The sequence below is a fragment of the Erpetoichthys calabaricus genome, chromosome 7 (genome assembly GCF_900747795.2).
Source record: "Erpetoichthys calabaricus chromosome 7, fErpCal1.3, whole genome shotgun sequence".
Taxonomy (NCBI): domain Eukaryota; kingdom Metazoa; phylum Chordata; class Cladistia; order Polypteriformes; family Polypteridae; genus Erpetoichthys; species Erpetoichthys calabaricus.
Window position 1 is genome coordinate 151046319 of NC_041400.2, and position 12902 is coordinate 151059220.

Sequence of the window (12902 nt, forward strand, 5' to 3'; positions counted from 1 at the left end):
CGCTCACGATGAAGGCGGTGTGGCTGGGCGCGTTATCGTGGTGAAGCTTCCAGCTGTCCTTGATGTCCCTTCGCTTGCGCGCGACGCTTCTTTTCAGCCTTTTCAGGACTTCCAAGTAGTAAGCAGCATTCACGGTCTGTCCTTGCGGGACAAACTCGTAGTGGATGATCCCCTTCACTCCGAAGAAGGCAATGAGCATGGTCTTCGTCTTCAACGCATACCGTTGCTCTAACAAACTTTCCATTCCACCGTGTAACGCACTACCGCACAGGGGTTCCCGTCAAGGCCGATCCTAAGCTCCGTTGCGTTGTGAAGCCAACACCCACCGTCACCGTCGCTGGCAAGTGGGGCGCGCGGCGAGGTACATTCGCATCAGAACAAAATGAGGCTCATTACTTTTGAATCCTACCCTGTATTATATATATATATTATATATATATATATATGTATGTTAAAGATGGTTAGATATACTCTTTTGTATGTTGAAAATATACTGCATTTTGTGTACTGTATGATGTAATTTTGTTAGTTTATGCCTAAGAAATTTACAAAGATTTTAATATATATTATTTTCTTTTCATCAGGGTAAAGGAGGAGCTAAAACTCTCATGAACACCATCATGCAACTAAGAAAAATTTGCAATCACCCATTTATGTTTCAGCATATTGAGGTTTGTGTTTTATTTAAAAAAAAAAAAACATCACAATGACTTGCTATATTAAAGACAGAATTTAAAGAGAAAGTTTAATTGTCACACAATGATACAGTGCTTAGCGCATCAAATTTAGTTTTCTTCTTTTCTGTGTGATGTTTTTATGTTCTATTATGACAGACTAGTTCTTCATGACCCTGCAGTAGTGGTCTGGATGGATGAATAAGTATTTTTTTCTGTTTTTGCATGGGAGGTCAAAAACAATATGTTAAACTGTTGCTTGGTACTAGAGATGAACAAACTGGTGAATGTTTTAATTGGATAATTTTAGAGTGCATTCTGTATTTTTAAAATTACTCCTAGTACCTGTTACCTAATTTTTCTTACACTGATTGTAACAATCTCTTTATTTTACTTTATCTGCTTAAAACAAGGGTTGCACAATGGCTTAGTGTTAGCATTACTGCCACTTAACTCAGACTTTCTTGAATTCTAATCCCACCCAAGAGTGTGGAGTTTTGCCCATTCTTCTCATATTGACAAGTGTTGTTCTGCTGATACTCTGATTATTCCTACACATTCCAAAGAGGTGCATATTTGGTTTGTAGGGGATTTTAAGTTGGCCCCATATGAAAGTGAATGTGAGTGTATATTTGTGGCAGTAGAATTCTACACACAACACCCCATAATGACAACGTGAAAAAAGTTTACTTGAGGTTTTTGCAAATTTATTAAAAATAAAAAAACTGAGGAATCACATGTACATAAGTATTCACAGCCTTTGCTCAATACTTTGTCGATGCACCTTTGGCAGCAATTACAGCCTCAAGTCTTTTTGAATATGATACCACAAGCTTGGCACATCTATCCTTGGCCAGTTTTGCCCATTCCTCTTTGCAGCACCTCTCAAGCTCCATCAGGTTGGATGGGAAGCATCGGTGCACAGCCATTTTAAGATCTCTCCAGAGATGTTCAATCGGATTCAAGTCTGGGCTCTGGCTGGGCCACTCAAGGACATTCACAGAGTTGTCCTGAAGCCACTCCTTTGATATCTTGGCTGTGTGCTTAGGGTCGTTGTCCTGCTGAAAGATGAACAGCCGCCCCAGTCTGAGGTCAAGAGCGCTCTGGAGCAGGTTTTCATCCAGGATGTCTCTGTACATTGCTGCAGTCATCTTTCCCTTTATCTTGACTAGTCTCCCAGTCCCTGCCGCTGAAAAACATCCCCACAGCATGATGCTGCCACCACCATGCTCCATTCAAACCAAAGAGTTCAATCTTTGTCTCATCAGACCAGAGAATTTTCTTTCTCATGGTCTGAGAGTCCTTCAGGTGCCTTTTGGCAAACTTCAGGCGGGCTGCCATGTGCCTTTTACTAAGGAGTGGCTTCCGTCTGGCCACTCTACCATACAGGCCTGATTGGTGGATTGCTGCAGAGATGGTTGTCCTTCTGGAAGGTTCTCCTCTCTGCACAGAGGACCTCAGGAGCTCTGAAAGAGTGACCATCGGGTTCTTGGTCACCTCCCTGACTAAGGCCCTTCTCCCCCGATTGCTCAGTTTAGATGGCCAGCTAGCTCTAGGAAGAGTCCTGGTGGTTTCGAACTTCTTCCGCTTATGGATGATGGAGGCCACAGTGCTCATTGGGACCTTCAAAGCAGCAGAAATTTTTCTGTAACCTGTCTCAGAGGTCTACAGACAATTCCTTTGACTTCATGCTTGGTTTGTGCTCTGACATGAACTGTCAACTGTGGGACCTTATATAGACAGGTGTGTGCCTTTCCAAAAGAATTTACCACAGGTGGACTCCAATTAAGCTGCAGAAACATCTCAAGGATGATCAGGGGAAACAGGATGCACCTGAGCTCAAATTTGAGCTTTATGGCAAAGGCTGTGAATACTTATGTACATGTGCTTTCTCAATTTTTTAATTTTTAATAAATTTGCAAAAATCTCAAACTTTTTTCACGTCATTATGAGGTGTTATGTGTAGAATTCTGAGGAAAAAAATTAATTTAATCCATTTTGGAATAAGGCTGTAACATAAGAAAATGTGTGAAAAACTGATGCGCTGTGAATACTTTCCAGATGCACTGTAAATGTTATTTACCTGCAAATCACAGGGATTCTGGTAGTAAAGCTCTTTGCAGTTATAGTATATAGCATTGCCTTTGTTGATTTCATTGAATAACTACAAGGCTAAGTGCTTTCTCATTAATTCAGTATACTTTTGAGATAATTGTATTTTTACCAAGCTCTGTGTGTGCTTAATTTGTTCAGGACTGATAGCAAAGTACATTATTTAATTGCCTCAGTGATTTATTTATTGCCTATTATTCATTTTAAGGAGTCATTTGCAGAGCATTTGGAGTATCCTAATGGTATCATAAATGGGTGAGTTACATTTTAATTTTAAAAATTAATTTGCATGCATCATCGGCATTACTAGATATACAGCAATTTTCTCAGTTTACCTAGATTACTCGGTTTCTAGACAAATCTTTTTCCTCTTCTCTCTATTGTCTTGGGCGTGCTCTGTGAAGATACCCATAAATGTCATATCCGCTAATACCACCACCAAATATATCTTCTTTGGCCAACCTTCCATGTTGTTGCACCTCTTTACCCAATCATCCTCTGCAATTTTGCTCCATATGACTAAGCAGTCTTGGTCTGTTTATCCTAGGCATAACTCCTTTCATCTCCAAATTAAGTCTTTCATCTAATCTGTTCTTTCCAGCTTTACTTTATGTTCTACTTTTATCTGCTATACATCAGTCCCCTTCAGCATACTGCTTCTCACATAGCTTTCATATACTAGACACTTCATTGTCAGAGAGACGGCTGTAAAAATCAGAATGGGGGACACCATGCACTTCTCACCCTGGCTATCACTGCTGTGCCTCTGCCTTTTTCTTCACTCAAAATATCATGTAAGTAGCTGAACTTCCCAGCTTTCCAAAAAATTCAATGCCTGTATCTAAATATTTACTAACTGCATCAGCATTCTGCTCCCCTCTCGCACACTTTATACCAACTAAATTCACACTACAGACTACCTTATACATCACTACATTTTTTAGGCACCTGCTTTCAACAAATCATGAATTGGATTGAGTTTCCTCCAACACTCTTACCTTAACACACATGGCATAGTCAGCATTTATGTTTTTCACACATCATGCACCTTTGTCTTCAGTCCTTTGCCTTGGGGCCTTTTTCTTGAAACTATATTTCAATTTTGCCATTTTCTTCAGTTCTGCTTCACTTTCTCTTATCAAGCAAGTGTTAGAGCAGTAACTGTTTGTGGTTTTAACCCAGTTTTTCAGACATAATAATGATGCCTCCTTCATTGATCAATTTACATAATTTGCTTAATTTTTTTTTTCAAAATTAAATACTATAAACAACTTAAAGCCCATATGTTCTCCAGCAGAGCATTTTAAAATTCTGTGTTTTTTTAACTTGTCTTTGCAGCATTTAAGAAATACTGTCTGCTTTTATCTTTTAGACCACACCTTTACCGAGCCTCTGGAAAATTTGAGCTTCTAGATCGCATTTTGCCAAAACTCAGAGCAACAGGACACAGAGTTCTTCTTTTTTGCCAAATGACTTCATTGATGACAATTATGGAAGATTATTTTGTTTTCCGTAGCTTTTTGTACCTCCGGTTAGATGGTAAGTGTGCAACATAGATACTGAAGTTGGTAAGAAGGTGGTCTGCTTAAACTGAAAGCTGTGGTGCCATGTAGCCTTATACTAGTTATTTTTAAAGTGTAACTATAGCCCGCTGATTGCTATTTGCTTTTAGGAGATTTTGCACCTGCGGTGGGTTGGCACCCTGCCCGGGATTGGTTCCTGCCTTGTGCCCTGTGTTGGCTGGGATTGGCTCCAGCAGACCCCCGTGACCCTGTGTTCGGATTCAGCGGGTTGGAAAATGGATGGATGGATGGAGATTTTGCATTCAATTAACTTTTGTATGCATTATTGACAGCATCAAATGCATATTTGTATTATTTCAGCAAGTCGAGCATTCTTTCAGGTGTTATCTTTTCATGCTTAGTGACACCCAAAGCCAGTTATTTGGCAGTTGCAAAGCAGCTCTGACTATAGTCATGTGTCATGTAAGCAACATGAAAATAGGTGAACAGAAAAAAAAAGAAGGATTCCTATCAGTGTAAACGTTTATAGTTCTTTCTGATGAAACAGCACAAGGCCAAAATACAGAAATAAAATAGTTCCACATCCTTTTGCAAGGGTCTTCCTACTTTTCATTACATTTAAACCTTTCTTATAAAATAGAAGGAGTAGAGATACAGTATAAGATTACAGTATGAATAGCATAACATGCAATAAATCAGTTAAATTTAAATTGTGAATAGATCGTAAAATGTTTAAACATTATGATTACGTAGCAGCAGTCTGTCAAGAGATCTGGCCTTTACTATCAATAGCCGGCTTGCTGAATGTGAAAGTCTGATAGGTCTGGGAAGCATGCAAGGATTGAGTGATATGCTCATCTATGACAAAGTTATGCTGGCTGTTGTTGATCACATTGATATTAGAAAAGACAGATTAGCATAGGTAGGTCGTTACAAACATTGTCAACACAATGTCACTGAGAGCTCAAAAAGCTTCAAGTTCAATGTTTTAGAATGTCATTTGTTAACATGTCGCACGCTATAGATTTGTGTTATCTGTAACTGAAATTAAGCCATGTCGATAACAGGGAGAAGTCTCTTTGACTTAACAGAGACTGGATGTTTGACAGACAAAAGTACATTTGTTGTAATCTCGAAGACTGATGTTTACCCAATTATGTTGACCTCTTTTGTAAGTCACTTTGGGTCAAATCATCTGCCAAGAAAATAAATGTAATTGTAAAATGTCTCTGTTTTCTGACATCACTATATTAAAAGATACTAATGTATGGCAGTTTACAAATGGTTATATTCCAAATAAGAGAATGCTGGAGATGGAAGGATAAGAGTGATTTGTTATGTAAAGTTAGAAAATTATGTTGCACTGACAAATTTAAATTGGCATAATCTTCTTGGTTATTAGTGAATGTATATGAGAGTGCCTACCAATAGAATGACATTCTGTTCAGAACTCACTGTATAATCTTGCATTTTTAAATTTTGAGAGAGGTTCCAAATCTCCTTTACCCAGCCTGGATAAAGGTACTGCAGAAAACAAACAAATGGATACATTGACTCAATTAAAAATTTGTGAAAGGTTCTGTTAGGAATAGGTTGACAGAATTGTTGGGCCATTCAGTTGGCTTTATCTGCAAATGAACAGCTTCTGAAATTGAAGGTGCAATACACTGGTAATATCACGAGTCTAAAGTAAAATATAAAGTAATGATTCTCAGTAACAGACTAAAATCTTACAGTGGTTTGATTGTTGCTACCAGGATCCATATTATGGAGTTTGATGAACAAGATACAAATTGGTAAATATCATATTTGGGAATTATTACATAACGGGTCAAACTAATCGTGAAAAGGCAGATTTAATATAGTCTCTGAAACATGGCATTAATTTCTATATCCATGAATAAAGAGCTGTAATTAGAGCAGTGACAGCAATGTATTGTAGTGAAACTTTTCAGCTGCAGATTAGCACTTCACAAAATGGCTCATTTGGCCGTAGGTCCAGCACATTTGTCATAGACAGTGTGGTGTAATGACAAAGGCATTAAACTTAAAACCATAGGATTGTTTGTTCAGTTCTTGTTTCCACCTCACAATGTCACCTTAAGCATGTTACATAAACTGTTTCTGCTCCAGTTGTTAAAAAAATGAAGAATGTAAATAATTGTGTTCTCATGTCATAATTTGCCTTAAAGTTGTAGTATTCAGTAATGTTAATTAAGAATATGTGTTAATGAAAGTTGGAAACCAGCTATTAAACAAAATATCCACCTTCGTGTTGTCCACTCTTGTAGTGGCAAAAGAGGCAAAGTTTTGATGTCTTCAAAAAATGTAACATTGTGTACCTTTACAACTATGTATCAATGAGCACTGTTCCCAAATCATTGTGGATTATAATCCATCCAAGTATATAGTCTCTAAACAATTTGGCAAAAAACAGTTCAGTCCTGGAGAAGAGATGCTTGTTTATTTGGAAGGAGAGGGCTTTTCAGAATTCATCCAATGCAGTCAGGACACTCAGGTGCTGGAAGCTTAGAAAGGTCAATTTTAGTGAAAAGTACCTGGATATTTATAAAAGTGTCAAGGTACAACAACATATTTAAATCTTATAATGCACACCTATTTATTTCAATATTATGGGAATCTACATAATGTGTTAGTTACATTGCTATGATAACTAATTCTGCATTATGTGCAGTGAGAGCTCAGCTGTCATTTGAACTCTTGTCTTAGTATCATATTATAGAAATTTGTTCAACTGATTCATGCTTGTCCCAAAGGTGCTCATTTAAACTGAAGTTGGATGATCTTTGTAAGGTTTTTGTGTTGAAGGTATCATAAAGAGATGAAATATTGTATGACCTGTTATTATTACCAGTTATATTAAAAGTTAGTACATCAAGTTGAATTTAGCATATACATTATAAGGTAATTTTCAGGTGACTGTCTTGTTGTCAGCAAGTTAATTATATATTTGAATTTTAAAGCTACACATGGGGCCGTGAGAGCACACTTCATAGCAGACAATCTGTTTAAGTTGCACATATGGTGCTTACCCTGAAGTAAGAATATACTGTATATGAATTTCTTTTAAGGATTTAATATTTATTATTAACTTAAAACCTTGAAATCTATTCACTAGCATTTTTGTTACAGCAGTGCAAACTTTTTTTTTTTTTTTGGAGGACTGCTAAGTGATGCGCAATATCACGTTCTTCCATCTAAGATGGCTGCAGTCAAGCATTAGGCACAAATGCCACAAGAAGGGTTCATACGTTTGTATGCTGTCTTCTGGGGTAGTTGAGTAAATTCTCCACTCACAATAAAAAGACCACAAAACATATATTTAAGTTAATAGCAAAATAAAGAAAAATGCTTAATATAAGAGTATTTTTTTAAATTATTTAATTTTATTTCAAGAAAGTAACAGTGTACAACCAAGCAGATATAAATTGCAGAATAAATAACTTCAGACAGAATCAATCATGAAAGAAAAAAAACTCCAGAGCATTAAAAAATGAAGAAAACTTAGAAAAATCTAAATCTAAAAGAACAAGAATTCTTCTCCCAACAGAGTACTAGAAAGAGTGGAGAGCCAAGAGCAGCAGGAAAAAACCACACAAAAAATATAATCTTTCTCCCCATTTTGAATGTTTTCTAGTTTTTTTCAGTTAAATCTTACAATATTTTAAAGCTTTGAAGAGATCCTCCAAGTGAAAATTAGATTTTTTTTTCCCAATTTCAAATAATATAGAACGTGAGTTACCCACTGAGTTATAAAAGGTGGGTTGGGATCCTTCCAGTTAAGCAAAATAAGTCCACATACTATTAATGTAGTATAGACTATTACAAACCAACCTATCCTTAGCTGGTTTTTAGGTTTAACAAGATTGAAAAAGCTGATTAATATCTAGTGGAGCAACAGATAAATGCTTCTTTGCCTTGAAGTGCATTCTGCATTGGGTCCATGTTCTAAATTATTTATAGGTAGTGTGACAGTGGGGGGCGCTGTTGCACCTCCAAACCCACAGACAATACGTTCTGACACCAGGTAAAAGTCCAATAATTAATTTATTATAACAAAATGTGCACAAAGCACCTCCGCTATACTCAATAATAAATCAGTAAGCAATCACAATAACAATAAACAAATCCTCCACTCCACCCAGCAGCTCTGTCACACTCCCTCCCAACTCCGGCTCAGTCTGCTGGGTTTCCCACAGTCCTTTTTATAGTCCTTGACCTGGAAGTTCTTCTGTCCTTCACTTCCGGGTCAGATGAAATCTTCTTTTTCTTCAGCCCCCGTGACGAGGTAATACTTCAGGGCTATAATAAAAACAGTTGTGCCTCCCTGCAGTGTTAACCTGGCGGCCCGGCCCCCATGGCATCCAGCAGGGCTGTGCAGCCGAACTCCATTGTCCATAATGCCCTGCGGGAATTCAGTGCACCTCTATGCTGCAGGGAGGACTCCCTCTAGTGGCCTGGGGGTGTTGGCCGGGATAAACTGCTGGCCATCCCTCACAGTAGCTGGATTATTGGTATATTGACAAAGTTTGAGTTTACATGGTGCAAAGCAGTGAATGTAAAGAAGTACAGCAAGATTTTATTTCCATTGCTGACCAGGATGGTATAAAATCATAATTTTGTGCTGATTTCCATGTCTTTATAGTATATTATGTTATATTTTCCACCCAATAATAAAATTGAAAGTTAGGTAATGCCATGTGACCTTCTACTTTTGGTCTTTGTAGAGTCACCTTTTGAGTGCGTGTATGTCACAAATTCCAAATAAATGAGGATATAATTGAGTCTAGTTTCTTAAAGAATGATTTATTAATTTATTGTATATAGGGATGCTCTGGAAAAGAAATAGAAGCTTAGGAAGGATGTTCATCTGAAGAGACCACATGAATGGAGTCATTAATAAAGGCCACAAACCATACCATACAATACACTAAATGCAGACAAGATCTAGAAAGATTTGCTTAAATAATGGCACGTTAAAAAAAAATCTGTATTTAATTTAAAAAGATATAAATTGAAAGAGGCATATAATTCTGTAATATGGCACTTCATTCTGTTTTTATTATAAACATGCCTTTAAAATATAAACCTTAAGATGCAAAATCATGTATTAGTATCTTACAGTATGAAAAAAAAAATATTCTGAAAAGCAAATGAGGTATAGAACAGCTTCTGGTACATTGGGAGTTGGAAGCAATCTTATTTTAAAAATCACTTGGTCCGTAACATGGTTCTTCCTTTATTAGTGCTGGATATGTGTGGTTCTTGTGATAAAAAGTGTCTTTTCAATACATTTTCTAAACTTGGCATAATAATTTATAGGCACTACAAAATCTGAAGACCGTGCTATGTTATTGAAGAAGTTTAATGAACCAAATTCACAGTACTTCATTTTCCTGTTGAGCACCAGGGCTGGAGGTCTGGGTTTGAACCTTCAGGCTGCTGACACTGTTGTAATATTTGACAGTGACTGGAACCCACATCAGGTTAGTTTTTTAGATGTAATATTCCATTTAAAACTGATATTTTTAGGTACAAATAAAGAACCAAACTGTTAATAGTCACATAGTATGTGCATGCTCAGATATTATAAAATATAGTTTTGATTATGTGTCATAATTGTACAGCTATTCATTTTATAAGGTAATGTTGAATGAAACTTCATGTGAATGCATTAATTCCTGGTGATGCCCAACATAATAGAGTATTTTTTATGAAAAAAATGAAGTGCCTGCATGGTTTAGATTTTCCCACATCAACGTTACAATGATTCCATTGTGTGTTAAATTAAAAATTGTTATATAAAAATGTATTAATGTCTTTTGTGGTTTGTAGGATTTGCAGGCTCAGGATAGGGCTCACCGTATTGGGCAACAGAATGAGGTGAGAGTGCTGCGTCTCTGTACTGTCAACAGCGTGGAAGAGAAGATCTTGGCTGCAGCAAAGTATAAACTTAATGTTGATCAAAAAGTCATACAAGCTGGCATGTTTGACCAGAAGTCTTCAAGCCATGAGAGAAGAGCCTTTCTTCAAGCAATTTTAGAGCATGAGGAACAAAATGAGGTATGTTAATTATTAAGTGTGTCGAGTTATAACGTGTATTTGCCAGAAGCCATCAAAATGTCAGAATGGAAAACACACAGTGAACAATAAATAGAATATATATGGTTGGCTTATTTGCTTGAGTAGCTTCTCAAACAAGAAATAACATATACCACTTACATTTTGCTACTCTGCCAGCCTCTTGACCTTTTTTTCAATATAGTATCCTTTAAGGATTGTCACTTTAATATGGACCATTTCAATTCTTACATAATAAAAATGTGCCCTTTGTCTGTTTTAATGTAAAGATTATGTATTGAATAGTACTTGTTTGATTTTTCATATGTTGTTGCCCTTTTTCATAGTAAATGTTATTAGACCATCATCCAACATGTAATATAGTTTTAAAAGCAACTGACTGAACAATAATCATTAAATTGCGCAATGTATCTTTCTCAAACCTGCTTAACCCTGTTCAGACTCTAGGATGGTTGTGTCCCAGTCCATTTTAGGGCCCACTCCCAACCCACACATACACCCCAACATTCCCTTATAGAGAGCCACTTTAGAATCTCCAGAACATCTAATGTGCCTCCTTGGGATGTGGGAGAAAAACACAAGTAAACATAGGGAGAACATGGCACACCTAAGCAAAATGCCATTGGGCAAGTAATTTGAAAACGGTGCTGTATCCATGAGGCAGCATATCTAATAATATTAATAATAATTCATTACATTTATATAGCGCTTTTCTCAGTACTCAAAGCGCTATCCACACAGGGAGGAACTGGGAAGCGAACCCACAATCTTCCACAGTCTCCTTACTGCAAAGCAGCAGCACTACCACTGCGCCACCTTTGTGGACCTAACCACTGTGTCACCATGCCACCCAATGCAAAATATTGATATTCCTTTTTTTTTTTTTTTTTTTTTTTACTAAATAACATTCTCAAGCCCTCTCATTAATGTCATTTAAAATAATAATTGCACCATTGGATTCAGTAACTGGTTATCCCACCTTTAACAGATCTTACTGCAATGAGATGTTTTGGTCAACTCTTTCTTATAGAACCATTTCAGTTCAATGACATTTTAACATTTTTTGGCATGTACTGTATTTTCTCCTCATATCAGGTCCTGCTGTAATATCTCAGTAAGGTTTTTTTAACTTCGTGTTTTTTTCATCTTTGTTTTGCAGTACTTCATGTTGATAACCAACATGTTTTTGTAGAATTCTGTTATAAAGAACAAAATTCTTTGTTTCTTCAAAGGTGGTTAGGTCCTGTTATGCCAAGCTCCCGTAAACCTTTGCATTACCACTGCTATGCTTTGACCGCTGGTGTGAGGATTTCTGTGTAGAAACTATTTTTCCTTGTCTCTTTTTCACCCAAAGTTGCACCTCTGACTTCTCTGTCCTAAGAACTTGGTAACTTTTAAAGATACTTAAGTTGCATATTGGGAATGAATAGTGCTCTTTTTAGTGACTTTGTTGAGCTTCCTAGGCCAGTAGTCATCAACACCTTTTTCAGTAGAATATCATAAATGCATTTTGGTTGTGGTATGATACACCCCTAGTCCACATCTGCTAACAGCTTCACTCTGAAGGCCAAGGACTTGGTTTAGTCAAATTTTTATTGGGTAGTACTGGCCAGAATCAAATGTGATTGTTAACCCAAGTGTTCAAACAGCTGCTACTAATTCTGCCTTTAATAGGAGTAAGGAGGCTGATATAAATATTTTTTCCCTACCTTTGTCTATCTCTTTGTCAAGTTGGATAAGCACATTTATGTGTATTTTTTCCTCCCAGGCTCTCCTCTGTTTAATACAGCTGCACTTAACACTAGAATTACCAGAGTCTATGAAAAAACTCGTAGATCTGGCCCACCTTAAAACCGTTCTCACCTCTCCGCCAGCGTCTTTTGTCTTCTAAATGTGCCAATTAAGACGAGCAGCAAGCAGCCGGCTATTCCATCCCCCACTGTCGCAGAACGTTCACTAAGTTCTCCCAGCTCATGCCTTGTTTGATTATCTGGGAGTGACTGAACTGCTGGAGTTTTAGAGTGGAAATTATAGATTGTTATTTGGAATACACGCATTTCATGTGTGTTCAGTTTCTACAGTAATCTGTGTAAACACATTGTTAAAACAGAAACCTTTTCATAGTTTAGTAATAAATGTTACAAAATGTTGGCATAAACTATATAATGTGTGAAGCCTGAAGTCCATAGATCAAATAAACACTTTCACAAAAGGTTCAAGAACAATACAACCCCTTCTGTGGTGTAACGCTAAGATTTGCTGACTCAAAGCGGAGCAGCCCTGCCATGCCTCCAAGACCTGAGTGCGATTCACCGCTGGGGAGAAAGTGTAATTTTTTTTTTCTTTGTAACCTCAAACGGACATAAAATTTATAAATTGGTATGCACTGTAAATCGTTAAGTTTAAAATGTTGATCGTGGTTATTTCTGTTGACTAATTCATGCTTTTTACTTACGAGTCAGAACAGGAGCTTATTCAGCTTGTTCAGCTT

At 37.0% G+C, this 12902-nt stretch overlaps 1 protein-coding gene across 3 annotated transcripts in view; it reads left to right on the plus strand.

The window, feature by feature from the left end:
- smarca2 (SWI/SNF related, matrix associated, actin dependent regulator of chromatin, subfamily a, member 2) overlaps positions 1-12902 on the plus strand; it is a 161887-nt gene that overhangs the window by 101991 nt on the left and 46994 nt on the right. For all 3 annotated transcript variants that reach the window (XM_051929541.1, XM_051929540.1, XM_051929542.1), the window contains 5 exons: positions 585-671; positions 2995-3041; positions 4159-4325; positions 9653-9816; positions 10166-10393. In XM_051929541.1, coding sequence (XP_051785501.1) covers positions 585-671; positions 2995-3041; positions 4159-4325; positions 9653-9816; positions 10166-10393 — 693 coding nt within the window. The remainder of the gene's footprint in view (positions 1-584; positions 672-2994; positions 3042-4158; positions 4326-9652; positions 9817-10165; positions 10394-12902) is intronic.